This window comes from Cervus canadensis, chromosome 11, assembly GCF_019320065.1.
Source record: "Cervus canadensis isolate Bull #8, Minnesota chromosome 11, ASM1932006v1, whole genome shotgun sequence".
Classification (NCBI taxonomy): domain Eukaryota; kingdom Metazoa; phylum Chordata; class Mammalia; order Artiodactyla; family Cervidae; genus Cervus; species Cervus canadensis.
Genome location: NC_057396.1, coordinates 29,030,896 through 29,046,272, shown reverse-complemented (window position 1 = coordinate 29,046,272; position 15,377 = coordinate 29,030,896). Strand labels below are relative to the sequence as shown.

The following is a 15,377-nucleotide window of genomic DNA, read 5'->3' as shown; positions in this document are numbered from 1 at the left end:
GATCTTTTGGCATGGCCAAAAGGGGGGAAAAAAAAAAAGCTACAGAAAAATTAATGGATAAATAAATGATGACATGAATGTGGGAAGCAGGTGCCCTCTGACTGTCCTCCTCTTTAGAAACATCAATCTGAACGTGGACACAGCATGCTGCGTACAAAGAGGGCTTCTTCTGACTCCTGGCTCTAAGGCAGCCGCTGACCAGAGCTGCATGGACCAGAGAACAGCCGGGTGAACGGCAGAATGCCAGGACTTTGTTTCTCCCTGCTTCTTGGAGGCCAGGCTGCTCAGCACAAGTCCAGCTACCCACAAGGGAAAGAAACCAGCTGTTAAGATCTCTTTTTTCAAACCACCCACCTCTCTGACTTGCTGCTGGTCCTGTTTCTAAAAGGAGTAAAGGAAAAGAAGGTTTTCTTCCTTGCATTAAATGAGATGATTATAGAAGCCCTCTCCTCCTCCTCCAGCACTCTGTCTCATGAATTCAGCCCCAAAACAAGAAGTGAGAGCTAGTCTGCCCCAGCCTAATGTTGACAAAATTAACCTTTGTCACAACTCGGACAAAAGTAATGAAAGAACTGGTTCTGATAACATCAGATTCATGAAGGCAGAGGTTACTAACTCTTGACATTTTTGCTTTTCAGAGGAATGTACCGCAAAGAGTACAGAATGTAATTTAAAGACCTGAATGCTAGTCTTGCCTGTTATGAACAGAGCGGGGATCTAGAGCAAGGTACTTTATTTTCTGAGCCTCTGTTTTCTCATCTATAAAATGAAGCCATTAACCCCCAATGTCCTTTGCAGGTCTATCTGTAAAAACCCCAGAACCAAAGGTTATCATAGTAAAAGTCACCTGGATATCAAATAAAATGTATTCCTGAAATTACTACTCATGTACTATTATTAATTATTATTATTACTCATTCTATGAATAACTATGTCACACACAAAGCTAAGACAAGCTGAAGAGCCTGGTGACTCAGATGGTAAAGTGTCTGCCTACAATGTGGGAGACCTGGTCCGATCCTTGGGTCAGGAAGATCCTCTGGAGAAGGCAACGGCACCCCACTCCAGTACTCTTGCCTGGAAAATCCCATGGACGGAGGAGCCTGGTGGGCTACAGTCTATGGGGTCACAAAGAGTCAGACACAACTGAGTGACTTCACTTTCTTTTCACTTTCACTTTCCAGTAAATTTTTCAGTCATTATTAATATTTTATAATATAGAGTTGCACTTTTTCAAATCAATAAAATTATTTCTTTTGTTCCTCTCTGAGATACAAAGGGCAGATTTTCAGTCCCACTTTATAAACAAGAAAAGTTTAAATAATTTCCTTAGTCACAAATTTTGTGCTCAATAAGCTAGTGAAACAAATGATCCACTTATAATCACAGAGTTAAATTTCTGGAAGAACAGTATGATGTTAAAAAGCTTCATCAAAAAATCCAGAAATTAATCATACTAAGTGAAGTAAGCCAAAGAGAGAAAGATAAATATTGTATGATATCACTGATACCTAGAATCTAAAAATGATACCAATGAACTTATTTACAAGGCAGAAACTGACTCACAGACACAGAAAACAAATTTATAGTTCTCAAAGCAGGAGCAGGGATAAATTAGGACTTTGGGATTAAAATACACACACTACTATGCATAAAATAAACAACAAGGACCAACGGCATAGCACAGGCAACTATCCAGTAGGTCCCCTACATACAAACCTTCAAGTTGTGAACTTTCAAAGACGTGAAAATGCACGTGGTTCCAGCAAGGAGCCAGACCCTGAGCCAGCAACGTCAGGCATGAATGAGACTGCAGCTTGCCCTCCGTCTCCTGTTGCTGACGATCCTTCAGCCCCACCGTCCCACCTCCTCCCCTCCTCCAGTCAGCAACTCTCCTTGCTGTTCACTCGATGCCAGCCCCGTATGCCAGCTGTTGTGCTGTACTACCGTACTTTTCAAAGTAACTAAACTGTAAGACTTAAAATATTTTCTTCATTTTTGTGTTTGCTTTTTATGTATTGTTCATAGGAAAAGTGTTATAGACCTATTACAATACAGTGCTATACAGCCAATTGTGTTAGTTGGGTATACCAAGGCTAACTTTGCTGGACTTAGGAACAAATTGCTCTCAGAACGTGCAATTTGTTCATATGTAGGGGCCTTACTGTACTCACTATTTTATAACAACCTATAATGGAAGAGAATATAAAAAAGAATATATATAGATTTATATATGTGCATATATGTATAACTGACCACTCTGCCGTACACCTGAAACTAACACAACCTTGTAAGTCAATCAGCTGTATTTCACTAACATTTCTTTAAGGCTCCATGGAGACACTTACTTCAGCTCGTTGGTTTCCATGCCCTGGGCGATGGCCATGATGATGCCGCCATGGTCCCCCCATGTGTAGTAGTGAGGTCCGGGAAGCGCCTGGAGAGACAGACAGAAAGTCAGGGCTCATGCCCCTGCCAGGGAGGTGGCCAGGAAGAAGAGTGCACACCTTACACACACGCACACACGCAGCAGGGATGTCACCACCTGAATACAAATGTCCATTCCCAGAGCACGTCACAGCCATTATCTCACCTGCTCCACACAGCCCCGGGAGGAACAGAGCAAGTCCTCACATCCCAGTTTTTAATTTCATTTACATATGCCCAGCTGCACAGGGTCCCCGCTGCTGCATGTGGGCTTTCCCTAGTTGCGGTGAGCGGCGGGGTTACTCTCTAGTTGTGGTGGGTGGGCTTCTCATTGGGGTGGCATGTGGGCTCAACAGCTGTGGTGCACAGGCTTAAGTTGCCCCAAGGCATATGGAATCTTCCCGGACCAGGGATTGAACCTGGGTCCCCTGCACTGGACGGTGAATTCTTAACCAGTAGACCATCAGAGAAGTCCCCAATTTTTTTTTGCCAAGTGAAAAAAGCTAGAGTTTCTATTAAAAGTGGCAGACTGTAAACAGCAAAGGTAGGAATCAAACTCCAATCTCTGACCTTCACCAAGCTGTGATTAAAAATTAACCAACTAGGGACTTCTCTGGTGGTCCAGTGGTTAAGGACCTGCCTTCCAATGCAGAGGACACAGGTTGGATCCCTGATCAGGGAACTAAGATCCTACACGCTAAAGGGCAACTAAGCCCATGAGCCACAACTAGTGAGCCTGCATACTCTAGAGCCTGTGAGCCTCAGTGAGACCCAGCACAGCCCCCAAAAAACAAAGAATTAACCGACTGGAATTCTGGTTCTACTGTGACAGAACAAGCCCACTACAGCCCATCTTTCCTACTAATTACAAACAAAAGCCTTTGGACAAAACAGAAAAAGACAGCCACCTGAGGATGCTGAAAAGTAAACAAAATCAGGCAGCTTGCGAAGGGGACTGAACACCTGGAGACGCCACCCACATGACTGAGGCTTCCTGGTACACCTCTGCCCCAAGGGGATGCCCCAGCCTAGGATACCGCAGTCCCAGGCAGGTGGCTAAAGTTTTATGGAAACTTTCTGCTTAAGCAGACAAGAAAATAAGCTCCTGCGGGATGGAGAGAATGTAGATGGAATCCCAGAGTGGGGAGTCTGAGGAAGTAAACCCTCTAATTCTGTGTATAGACTCAGATTTCAGCTGACCCCTAAGCTGTATGTGTGTGGGACAGACCCAAACCAGCACAGAAAAGACTCAGCAACCTGAACTGAGGTTTCCACAGAATGCAAGGCAGAATTTACAGTCCGGATCTGAATAGGTTCACTACATGCTAAAACAAAAATTGCCACATCCTCTAGAAGATTTCATTTTGAGTCTGAGATACAATCCAAAAATCACTCAACATACATACAGATCAGGAAATTGTCTCCAATCCTCCAGGGAAAAGACAATCAATGGGTGCCAAGCTCAAGATGATCTAAAGGTTGGAATTACCAAATGGTATAAAACAGTTATAACTGTGTTTCATAACGTAAAGGAAAACACATCTGAAATGAGCAAAAGACAAGAATTCTTCCCAGAGAAGTGGAAACTACTTTTTTTTTAAAAAAAAAAAAAAAAGGAAAGAATTCTAGAACAGGAAAATAAAATGTTTGAAATAGGAAAGACACTGAGGGGCTCAATGAGAGAATAGAAATGACAAAGGAATTAGTGAATTTAAACATGAATATAGAAGAGGAAAAATGATCTATTTTAAGATCGTACAGAATAAAAGACTTAAAAGAGAAAAGCCCCAGAGACTTGCGGGCCAAAAGGTCTAACAGGTATAATTGGAGGCCATGATGAACAGGAGAAAGGAGCTGAAGCAGAAAAAATACTTGAAAAAATAATGGCCGAAAATTCCCCAAATTTGATGAAAGAGATAAATTTATAGATTCAAGGTAACACTAAGCACGAAGAAAATTATACCTAGAAACATCATAACAAAACTGCTGAAAACCAAAGATAAGAAAACAATATCAAAGCATCTTAAGAAAGATGACATGATACATACATGAAAACGGTAACCAATGATTATAGATTTCACATCAGAAGAGAGCACATCTTCAAAGCACAGATGCACCTCAGAGATACTGTAGGTTCAGTTCCAGGCCACCACAAAGACACAAACCACCATGAAGCAAATCACATAGTTTTTGGTTTCTTAGTGCTTATTAAAGTTATGTTTGCACTAAACTACAGTCTAGTAAGTGTACAATAGCATTATGTCTAAATAAAACAATGTACATGCTTTAATTTTAAAATGTTTTATTGCTCAATGGAGTAGAACAGAAAGCCTTAAAATAGACTCACACATATATGGCCAATTGATTTTCAAACAGGCACCAAGGCAATTCAATGGAGGAAAGAGAAGTCTTTCCATCAGGGGATACTGGACCAACTGAATGTCTACAAGGAAAAATGAGTATCAACCCTTCACTCATACCAGATATACAAATTAACTCAAAATAGATCATAAACCTAAACCTAAAGCCTAGAACTATAAAACCTGTAAAAGAATAAATAGGGGACAATCTCTGCAACCATGGAAAGGACAAACATCTCTCAGAACAACAAAGAGCATAAAATACTGGAGAAAAGAACTGATAAATTAGACTTCATCAAAAGTAAAAACATCGAGTCTTCAAAAGACACTGTGAAGAAAATTTTAAAAAACAAGCCACAGACTGAGAAAATATTTATAACACACATAAAAAGACTTAAATCCAGAATATATTTTTCAGAAAAACCTCTTACAGCTCAATAAGACAACCTAATTCTTTAAAATAGGTAAAATATCTGAACAGACACTTCAAAAATGAAGATCTTTTAAATGGCCAATGAGCACATGTAAAGAAGTTCAACATCATTAGTCAGAGAAATGCCAATTAAAGCTACAATGAGATATCAAACGCACTTATTAAAATGCCTAAAATTTAAAATGCTGACCTTATCAAGAGTTGGCAAGCATCTGAAACAAGCAGAACTCACACACTGCTGGTGGAAATGTGAAATGGTACATCCACTTTGGAATACAATTTGATATTTTAAAACACTTTGGTAATTCCTTTAAAAGTTAAACATATACCAATTAGATTGCCCACTGTTTTCTTTCTGCAGTATCTAACCAAGAGAAATTAAATATATATGTCCACCTAAAAAACATGTAATTAAACGTTTGTAACAACTACACTGTAATCAGCAGAAACGAGAATGTCCATCAACTGACAAATGGATAAAGAAATTGTGGAATATCTCCACAACGGGATAGTAATCAACAATAAAAAAGGAAAGAATCTCTGATAAATGAAACAACATAAAGAACCTCAAAATCCTCACAGTGAGAGCTAGCAGCCAGGCCAAAAGACCACACAGTGTGAGTCCATTTACACAGAATTCTAGAAAATGTTAATAATCTGGAGGAATGAGGGTAGAGAGAGGGATGAATCACAAAGGAGACATAACGATACTTTGGTGGGGCGATGAAGCAGTCTTAATTGTGGTGTGTTGGTGAAGAGGTAGTGAGGGTGATCAATTCTGATCAAATTATATACTTCAAATACGTGCAGTTTATTGTACCTCTAGATGCCTCAATAAAGTTGTTGTTTTTTAAGGAACTCTATGAATCTGAGGCTTTGCCCACCTAATTAGTAGTATGAACAGAAGGGGAAAAAGAATTCTAGTCATCAGTTTTCTAGGCAGCATCTGTCAACTGCATCCCATTTCTTCTTCCCGGGCCACCAATGATCCCCTTCACACAGTCAAGACTGTCCCTCTTAAGAGAAGGCTGCCCACGGGGACTCAGATGTCCCCTCACCCAGACACTCAATCTTTTCATCCCCTCGTTAGTTCTCTGCTAGATCCAAAAACATGGTCCCTTGTGGGATGGCCACCTCTTGGCAGGCAGGGAGCGTGCCGGGCGGGAGGCACTGACAGCTGCCCCCCCATCAGCCGGAGGACCCCACTTCCCCGCAGGAGGAATGAGACACCGCTTTCTCCCCAGAAGGAAATCACTTGCAGATGTTCAAATTCCAGATTACACCAACATCAGAAGGTACAAACCAACCACAAGCCTATCCGCAGAGGAAAGAACACCCAATTTCAAAAGGAATGTCCGGCTCCAGGGGAGAGGAAAACCACTGCTTAATCGCTCCCATGGGGGTGGAACGAGGATGACCCCAAAATTCCAAACTGTTCACACGTTTTTGACTACTCTGGACTTAACAGTCTCCTTCATCCAAATACAGAATCATGTTCTCTACCATGCTATAGAGTGTATCTCTGTCTCTCTTTCTCCCTCTCTCTCTCTCTCTCACACACACACACACACACACACACACACACACACACACACGATGTCTGGGTCCTACATCTCTCAGCTGGAGGAATGGTGAGCCCTACCCCAAATGAGATAAGGTACGTGCAGGTCTGTAAACTGCAAAGACCCAAATAAATGTTGGGTATGATTTCTGCTTCACATACGGAGTATTTCTCTATGAAAGTGCACAAGCTGCATTCCCAGGAAAGGCACCGTGAGGATGGGAGCTGTCCACTGGCTCTGCTGACAACCCCTCAGCCTTCCTGAGGTCACGCCTGGCTGGCGGGAGGTCTGGGGGGTTCTACCCCAGCAGCTTCCCACATGCACAGCAGAGCGTCGCTGACAGCAGCACCTACAGAACAAGGCCAGGTGCCTGTCTCCCTGGTGAGGGAAAAAATGCTTTTTTGTTTTACAAGTTTGGAAATTCTCTAATGTCCAAGGCTGAGTTAGCATTGTGGGACTAGAGTACTAGCCCTTCGGAACTGGTATAATCGATTCCTGAGAATCCAAACTTGGTCACACGAACTTAAGGCAGACACCGCGTCCCTCCACAGCACAGAACGTGCCATAGCACGCAAAGAAAAGGAAGTAACAGGTCTCGATGTGACACTACATTACAATCCGCTGACGGGTGCAGCAAGCCCTTACTGAGCACCCTGTGTCCACACTAGACGCTGTTAGTCCCAGGGCTAACGAAGTGACAAGACAGACAGCACTTTGTCCTCATGGAACTTGTCATCTTGGAATGTTTACACAAATTCACAGGTTTTTTTTTTTTTTAGTCTGTTTTTGATTCAAAGTAACATTTTTAGCAAAATCACGAGCCCACATTATGGAGTGCGATAACAAATCAGTGCAGCTGACCCTGTGTGTGGCTCCGGGTACCTCTCTAAATTTCATAATCACACTTGGCTTTGTGGGCCCCCCACCACAGGCCATGTGTGCCCCTGACACATTAAGACACGGCCCACGTTCTCACACTAACAAGAACAGGGGTGTGGGAGGAGGGAGCTGACCTCTCGCCACCGGGCTCCAGCACTGCTAGAGATATATACGTTGGTCTTGCTTGCCAGGTTCTTCCCCACCGAACCTAAAATGCAAGAAGAGCAATTATTCCTAAGGTCAAGAATACGTCAGTTTATCACCCGGCCCAACCAGAACTGCTGAGTCCTCTAGCAACCAGGACATCTCACGACCACACAGCCAGGGCTGCCCTAGGTGGCGGGGGTCCCTGTGTATGCGGCTGCACGTAAGCCAGCAGCTAAACCCATCAGTGACGACAGGCAAAGTCAACTCACCAGTGGCGATGATGAGCCCGGGCGCCGACTCCTTGGACAGGATGGGCATCCTCCGAAGCTGGAGGCTCAGCAGCTGGCTGAGTCGCTGGGCCAGGTGGAGGGAGCAGCCCTGGGAGAGCTGCAACACAAGTTCAGCTGCTGTCATCACGTGATGTGCCCCCAGTCTCCCTCTAAAGGCCGAGGCTTCCTGTGCCCACACTGCAGTTGGCACAAAGGAAGGAGACTTGGCCCAAAGGAGACCAGAGCCACAGCCAGGCTGCCCCCACCCTCACCCCAGATGGACATGATCATCTGCACCACGTAAATGCCACTCATGGGAGAAAAGAGAAAAATACTAAGGAAAAAAAATTCCTTCTGAGATTCTCAGAGAACAGCAGTTAGAAATCAGAGCTATATATAAACAGGTAGTCTCAGTTCCGTTCAGTCGCTCAGTTGCATCCGACTCTTTGTGACCCCATGGACTGCAGCACGCCAGGCCTCCCTGTCCATCATCAACCTACAAGGAACTATTGTATAGCATGGAGAACTATACTCAGTGCCAAAAAGGGAAAAGAATCTAAAAGAGTATACACAGGTATATATCTGTGTATGTATGCATAACTGAATCACTTTGCTGTACGTCTGAAACTAACACAACATTGTAAATCAACTATAATTCAATGCAAATTTTGAAAGAAAGAAGTCAATGCCAACTTAAGTAGATGTGAAAGCTATCCCTCTCTCAGTGTTACCCAGCATTTCTCTTATGTCACTCAGAGAAATGAAATGATTTCATGGTACTTATCTTCTAAGTCACTGGAGATGCATTTCAAATATGATTTAAGCAACTCAGTCAGAAGGAAAACCAAGACTCAAAAGTCAGAAAGTCTTACTGATACACTTCCAGATGTACAACATATGAGATATAAACACCACAAGATCCACATGAAATTTTTTTAAGTAGTCTGCATTTGTGCAGAAAGTCTTCAGGTGTCTTCTGCAAGACTTGAAGTTATTCCAACTGGCCTCCAGGACTTACGTTCAAATTTCAATAGTTCTGCAAACAAGGTCTTTTGCTATAGGATCACGTTATGCCCAACTCTCCAGCCAGAAAATGACTGTCAAATGTTACTTAGCCTCGTTTAGTATTCTAGATAGGGTATCTCTATTTGTGCTTATTTTACAGGTCAAAACTGACATGATTTGCTAGATATACTTAACTTTTATAACAAAAGGATTTCTCTAACAAATATCTGTCTTAAAACAAGGAGGGGGGCCCTTCCCGGTGGTCCGGTGTTTAACACTCTGCACTTCCAATGCAGGGGCATACATTTGATTCCTGGTCAGGGAACTAGATCCCACATGTCACAACTGAGACTTAGCACAGACAAAAAAATAAATTTTTCTAAAAAAAAAAAGAAAATGGAAGTGTAGAGCATCATATAAAGCCAGGGATCACAGTCATTGACTTCTTTCCAGGAAAAAGGTAGGGGCTGCTTGGGTGAATGGGAACCCTGAATGAGGCCAAATAACACATTTGAGGATCGTGAGCTTTTTAGATGAAGCCACATGTAAGGAAAACAGTAGAATCCTAAGTTATATTCAGGAAAGAATTTTATAAGACATTCCTCAGAAATAATAACTTATGGCACAGGTTCCCAGACTTTCTAGGTTCCCAACACAACCAGTGTCTCAGTAAATTATTTTTATAACACCCTCAGATCAGAAGAAATACTAATATTTGTTTTTTACCACAGTTAAGTCCAAACAACCTAAAAAGTACATGTCCTAATAATTTAGCAGCAGCAGTTTGAGATAATACTGTATGTGTTTATATCTAAGTTGGAAAAAAAAATAAAACTTTTATCTCATCCTTAAATAACCACAATTACTTAATAATAGGATGTAGAAACCTGTTAGGCACTGCACAGCTTCTCAAACTTCAGAATCTAAGCAGATACCACTACTACCATTTCCTAAACCAGACTGATTTTCTTACTTGCTTTTGATTATGTAAACTGCCAAGCAAGAGTCCAGCTTCACAAAGATATGTCATCCAAAGACATATAGCATGAGCTAATGTTGAAACTATGAACTAACCCAAGAGAGTAAATTCACATGGTGACCAACAGACGTCAAGCACCCTTCAAAAACTTAAAATACCCCACGGCGCCCCTGCAAGTTCATTACAGCACCCCAAGATAACTTGGTGCAGAGTTTCAGAACAGTCAGAGTAGAACTACAGTTATAAGTGTTTTTAAACAATCCAAACAAGAGCGTAGCATCTATACCTCACAATTGATTTTCTCTCCATATTCAGTGAAGGCTGGGGCCTGAAGGAATTCCCAGGTCCCGCCTTTGTCAAAGGTGATAACGGATCTCATATTCTCCTCATTCATGGAGCCACTGATGAGTGTGGCGATGTAGACCCCCTGTAAGCCCTCCACTCGATGGAAGTCAGCAAATGGTTCACTGGCAAAATACCTACAATAAGAGAAAATAAACAGTGTGATTTGCTAGGGATATTTTTATTTTAAATAACAAAATTTAACCATTTTTTAAGATTTTTTTTTTATGTGGACAATTTTTAAAGTCTTGATTGACTCTTAAAATATTACTTCCGTTTTACGTTTTGGCTTTTTAAAGGTCGCAAGCCATGTGGGATCTCAGCTCCCCGACCAGGGACTGAAACTGCACGTTCCCTGCACTAGAAGGCGAAGTCTCAAGCCCTGGACCACCAAGGAAGTCGCCACAAAATTTAACCATTTTAAAGAAGATTCACTGGCATTAAGTATCTTCCTTAATGTTACGTAACCATCATCACTATGTAGTCCCAGACACTTCTATCATCCCAAAGAGAAACCCTGTATCCCCTAGTCATACCCCACTTTCCCTTTCCATTCCAGATGCTGGCAACCACTAATCAGTTTGCTGTCTCTATTTGTTGCTGCTATTCAGTCGCTAAGTCTAGTCCAACTCTTTGTGACCCCATGGACTGCAGCATGCCAGGCTTCCCTGTCCTTCACTATCTCCCGAGTTTGCTCAGACTCATGTCTAAATTGAGTCAGTGATGCTATCCAGCCATCTCATCCCTCTGTTGCCCACTTCTCCTCCTGCCCTCAATCTTTCCCAGCATCAGGGTCTTTTCCAATGAGTTAGCTCTTTGCATCAGGTGGCCAAAGTATTGGAGCTTCAGCATCAGTGCTTCCAATGAATATTCAGGACTGATTTCCTTTAAGATAGACTGGTTTGATCTCCCTGCAGTCCAAGGGACTCTCAAGAGTTTTCTCCAGTACCACAGCTCAGAAGCACTCAGAAGTACCACCACTCAGCCTTCTTTATGGTCCAACTCTCACATCCATACACAACTACTGGAAAAACCATATCTTGGACTTGCCTATTCTGGACATTTAATATAAATATAATTATATAATTATATCTTTTGTATCTGGTTACTTTCCCTTACTATAATGTTTTCAAGGTTCATCCATGTTGTATCAGTACTGTATTCCTCCCCATGGCTGAATAAACTGCCTTTTTTTAAGTGATTTTTTTTTTAACTTTGCAGGCCAAGGTGCTCATCTGACCAATTACTCCTCACATGGGGTTCAGTGAGCCCAGATCAACAGGAAACAATAAACCAAACTCACCAGATACTAATTATAGTACTGGCCTGTTCACAATAGCCCAAGACATGAAAACAACCTAAATATCCATCAACAGATGAATGGATAGAGAAGATGTGGTACATATATACAATGGAATACTACTCGGCCATAAAAAAGGAATGAAATAATGTCATCTCCAGCAACATGGATAGACCCAGAGATGATCATAAGCAAAGTAAGTTAGAAAGAGAATGACAAATAGCACTTGCATGTGGAATCTAAAATATGACACAAACAATCCTATCTATGACATAAAGACAGACTCACAGACATGGAAAACAGACCTGTGGCTGCTGACAGGGATGGGATAGAAAAGGATTGAGAGTTCGGGGTTAGCAGATGCAAACTATTTTATATATAGGCTGGATAAACAACTAAGGTCTAACTGTATAGCACAGGGAACTATATTCAATATACTGTGAGAAACTATAATGGAAAAGAATATGTGTGTGTGTGTTTGTGTGTGTGTGTGTGTGTGTGTATAAATGAATCACTCTGTCATACAGCAGAAATTAAGAACACACTGTAAATCAACTAGACTTCAATTTAAAAAAAAAAATTATAGTGTAGTGCTGGGGCTTACAATTTAACCCAGTCTACAGAAATATAGCTAAGGGGTTACACTGTCCAGAAACTTACAAGTAATTAGCCAACACCCTGATCAGACAGAAGCCCATAGGATTTGTCAGGGAACAGAGCAGAAGCCTTCCCAAAGACACAGTACATCCAACAAGGATGGCTCCAGAAACCTTGAGGTTATGCTTATTAACAGGGAAACAGAGACAAAGACCTCCCTGGCCTTAACTGCTATGCCCAGATCCTGCAACTTCCCTGAGCAGTAGTTTTGCACCAACATGGTACACGTTCTAAGGACAGATCCCCAAGAAAGAGTAGCCACAGTTCACACGTGACTTTTAAAACTGGAAGCACGTCCTTTACTTGGAGAGTTCTGAGCCACCGGGCTTTGTTAATAAAAACAAAACAAAACACACAGAACTGCACTTTCCTGTTATCTGTCACATAAAGCTGAAGCAGGAAGACTGTTTCTCCGGTTCAGACAGAAAGATGCACACACAAGTGGCAGGGCCACCCCGCCGGAGAGACAGAGCAGGTCCTCCAGAAGTCACCGGTGCTGAGACCAAATGTTCTGACACTGGTTTCCTTAGTTCCGGTTTACTTGGTTTTCGGTTGCTTCCGTAGGAATCGGCCCAGGTCTGTTACCCACCTTGCCCTCTATTCACACGACTCTCCTGCTTGTGATCCTACTATTATGAGGGTCACCACCGGCTTCTTCCAATTTATCTGGGAGGTCTGAGTTTCTCTCGTCTCGAGGAGCCCTCACTAGAGTGAGTAGCCATTCCCTCCTCCAGGGGATCTTTCCGACCCAGGGATTGAACCCACGGCTCCTGCATTACAGGTGGGTCTTTTACCATCTGAGCCATCAGGAAGCCTCTGACCATTTCCATCATCTCCACTGCTACTGCTCCAGGTCCAGCCAACCTCAACCTCCAGTGGCCCAGATTTCAGGAGTGATCTCACAGCTGGACCCCCCAGTTTACAAGTCTGCTAATTTCCACACAGCATCTAGCATGGCTTCTTTAAAAGATAAGTCACATGAGTATCCACTGAAAATAATCTATGACACTGCCCATTTATGTTTTAAGCACTTTTCTTTACATAATACGATTCACATTTTTAAAATGGTGTCCAAAAAATGTAACAGGCTAAATCAAATGATGTCCACCTTCTGGCAAAACCCTCCATCATGCTTAGGAGAAAAAAAGAGAGATCTTGCTATGCTCTTGAGGGCCCTGTGCAATCTAAACCCTGCTTTCTTGGTTCCTATGTCTTAGGGATGCTCTCTCCAGTCCATCAACTGGTTGATCCACTCTGGCCTCCACACTGCTCTTAAACCACTCAAGTCCCACCCCAGAGCCCCTGTGCCTACTGTTCGTCGACCTGCAAGGCTCCTCCCCAGGTGACGTGCCCAGCTCCCTCTCCTGTGTAATTCAGGCACCTGCTCGAACATCCTCCTCCTAGAACAGCCTTCCATGACAGGCTCATAAAAATCAATGCCCTTGTAACCCTCTGTCCTCTTTCTCACTTTATTTTTCTTCTCAGCACTCAGCATTATCGGCAGAGCATGTATTTGTTTCTATTTTGTCTTCCCACAATTAGAACAAAAGCGCCACAGATTAGGGAGATTGTTCCAAGTTCTCCTTGCTGGATACACAATGCTGCGCGGCTGTACATGCAAAGCCTCCAGGCACTGAACAGCAGCATCCTTGCTGAATGAACTGGCAACCTGCAGAGGGACAGTGGGCAGCAAGGACATGCCCTCTGACCTGAGGTTCACGGCGCTGGAGCCAGCCCTCACTGTAGACCAGCCAGTTCTGCCAGCTGGCTCTTCCCAAGAGCAGAGGGCAGCCTTAATCACAGTGAGACGCACACAAGAATGGTCTGTCACAGACAAAGGAGAGTCAATGACCTCGCGCCACTGATGGGCCACAGAGCCACCCAGGCAGCATGGCATCCACCCCTGCGCAGTCCTGGCCTCCTCCATGGTCCCGAGAACACTGTTACAGCAGGCCCGCTCCAGGCACGTGACGTACTGATAAAGGACCTTTCCACAGATACCACAGAACAATACCTTGCAATTACGGGGGCGGGAGCAAAAGAATAATGATGTTAATTAACCAGAGTCACGTGGAGGAAGGGCCTTGTAGACACACACGCCAACTGGCCCAGAGGTGGTGGTGATGTTTTGCCAGTGCTCTTTCCCACTGGGTCTGAGACCACAAAACCAAGTAACTGAATGAAGGAACCCCAAAGGAGTGGCTGACACGGTGGCAGTGATCCTAAGGATCACCCAGCACAGCGGGGCTCAACCTCTGCACCGCATAAACATGTGGGGACTTCCCTGGTGGTCCAGTGGTTAAGAATCCTCCTGCCAATGCAGGGGACACGGGATCAATCCCTGGTCTGGGAGGATCCCACATGCCTCGGGGCAATTAAGCCCGAGCGCCACAACTACTGAGCGTGTGCTCTAGAGCCAGTGCTCCGAAACAAGAGAAAGCCACCGCAATGAGAAGTCCGTGCACTGCAACTAGAGAGGTGCCCCCACTCTCCGCAACCGGAGAAAGCCCAGCAGCAGCAACGAAGACCCAGTGCAGACAAAGATGAATTAGTTAAAGTTGTTTCAAAAACTAAAAAAGAAGATCCTCAAGTGCCTGTCACACCTCAAACCAGATAAAAAACAATGTCTGGGAAGGTGAACCAGTAATCACTGGGGCTTCTGAAACCACCCCCAGGGGAGCCCAAATGTTCAGCGGATGTTGAAAACCACCCGACGAGAGGTCGTGCCAGGTAAGAAAGCAGGCAGCGGCCCCGCCTACCGGGCTCCTTACCTCACCAAGGTGTCACTGCCTGCCCCCGCTGGGCTGTAATAGAGCACGTTCTCCAAGGACAGTGAGAACTTCAGCCCGTCTGCCTCCGAGATATACAGGTTGGTGCGGTTGTTACTGTGACTTACACACACGAACACCTGGTCCTCGGAGGCGTCCGCGATGTAATATTCCTTTAGCATCAAAAAATCAGAAAGACACAAGTCAAAACAAACACATACGCCCTATGGAAGGTCCCTATGCACACGC

General features: G+C 43.6%; 1 protein-coding gene across 1 annotated transcript in view; it reads right to left on the bottom strand.

Moving 5' to 3' along the window:
* SORL1 (sortilin related receptor 1) overlaps positions 1-15,377 on the bottom strand; it is a 159,459-nt gene that overhangs the window by 92,190 nt on the left and 51,892 nt on the right. The window contains exons 8-12 of the mRNA XM_043481534.1: positions 15,132-15,301; positions 10,348-10,540; positions 8,078-8,195; positions 7,796-7,869; positions 2,349-2,437 (exon numbers count right to left, since the gene is read on the bottom strand). Coding sequence (XP_043337469.1) covers positions 2,349-2,437; positions 7,796-7,869; positions 8,078-8,195; positions 10,348-10,540; positions 15,132-15,301 — 644 coding nt within the window. The remainder of the gene's footprint in view (positions 1-2,348; positions 2,438-7,795; positions 7,870-8,077; positions 8,196-10,347; positions 10,541-15,131; positions 15,302-15,377) is intronic.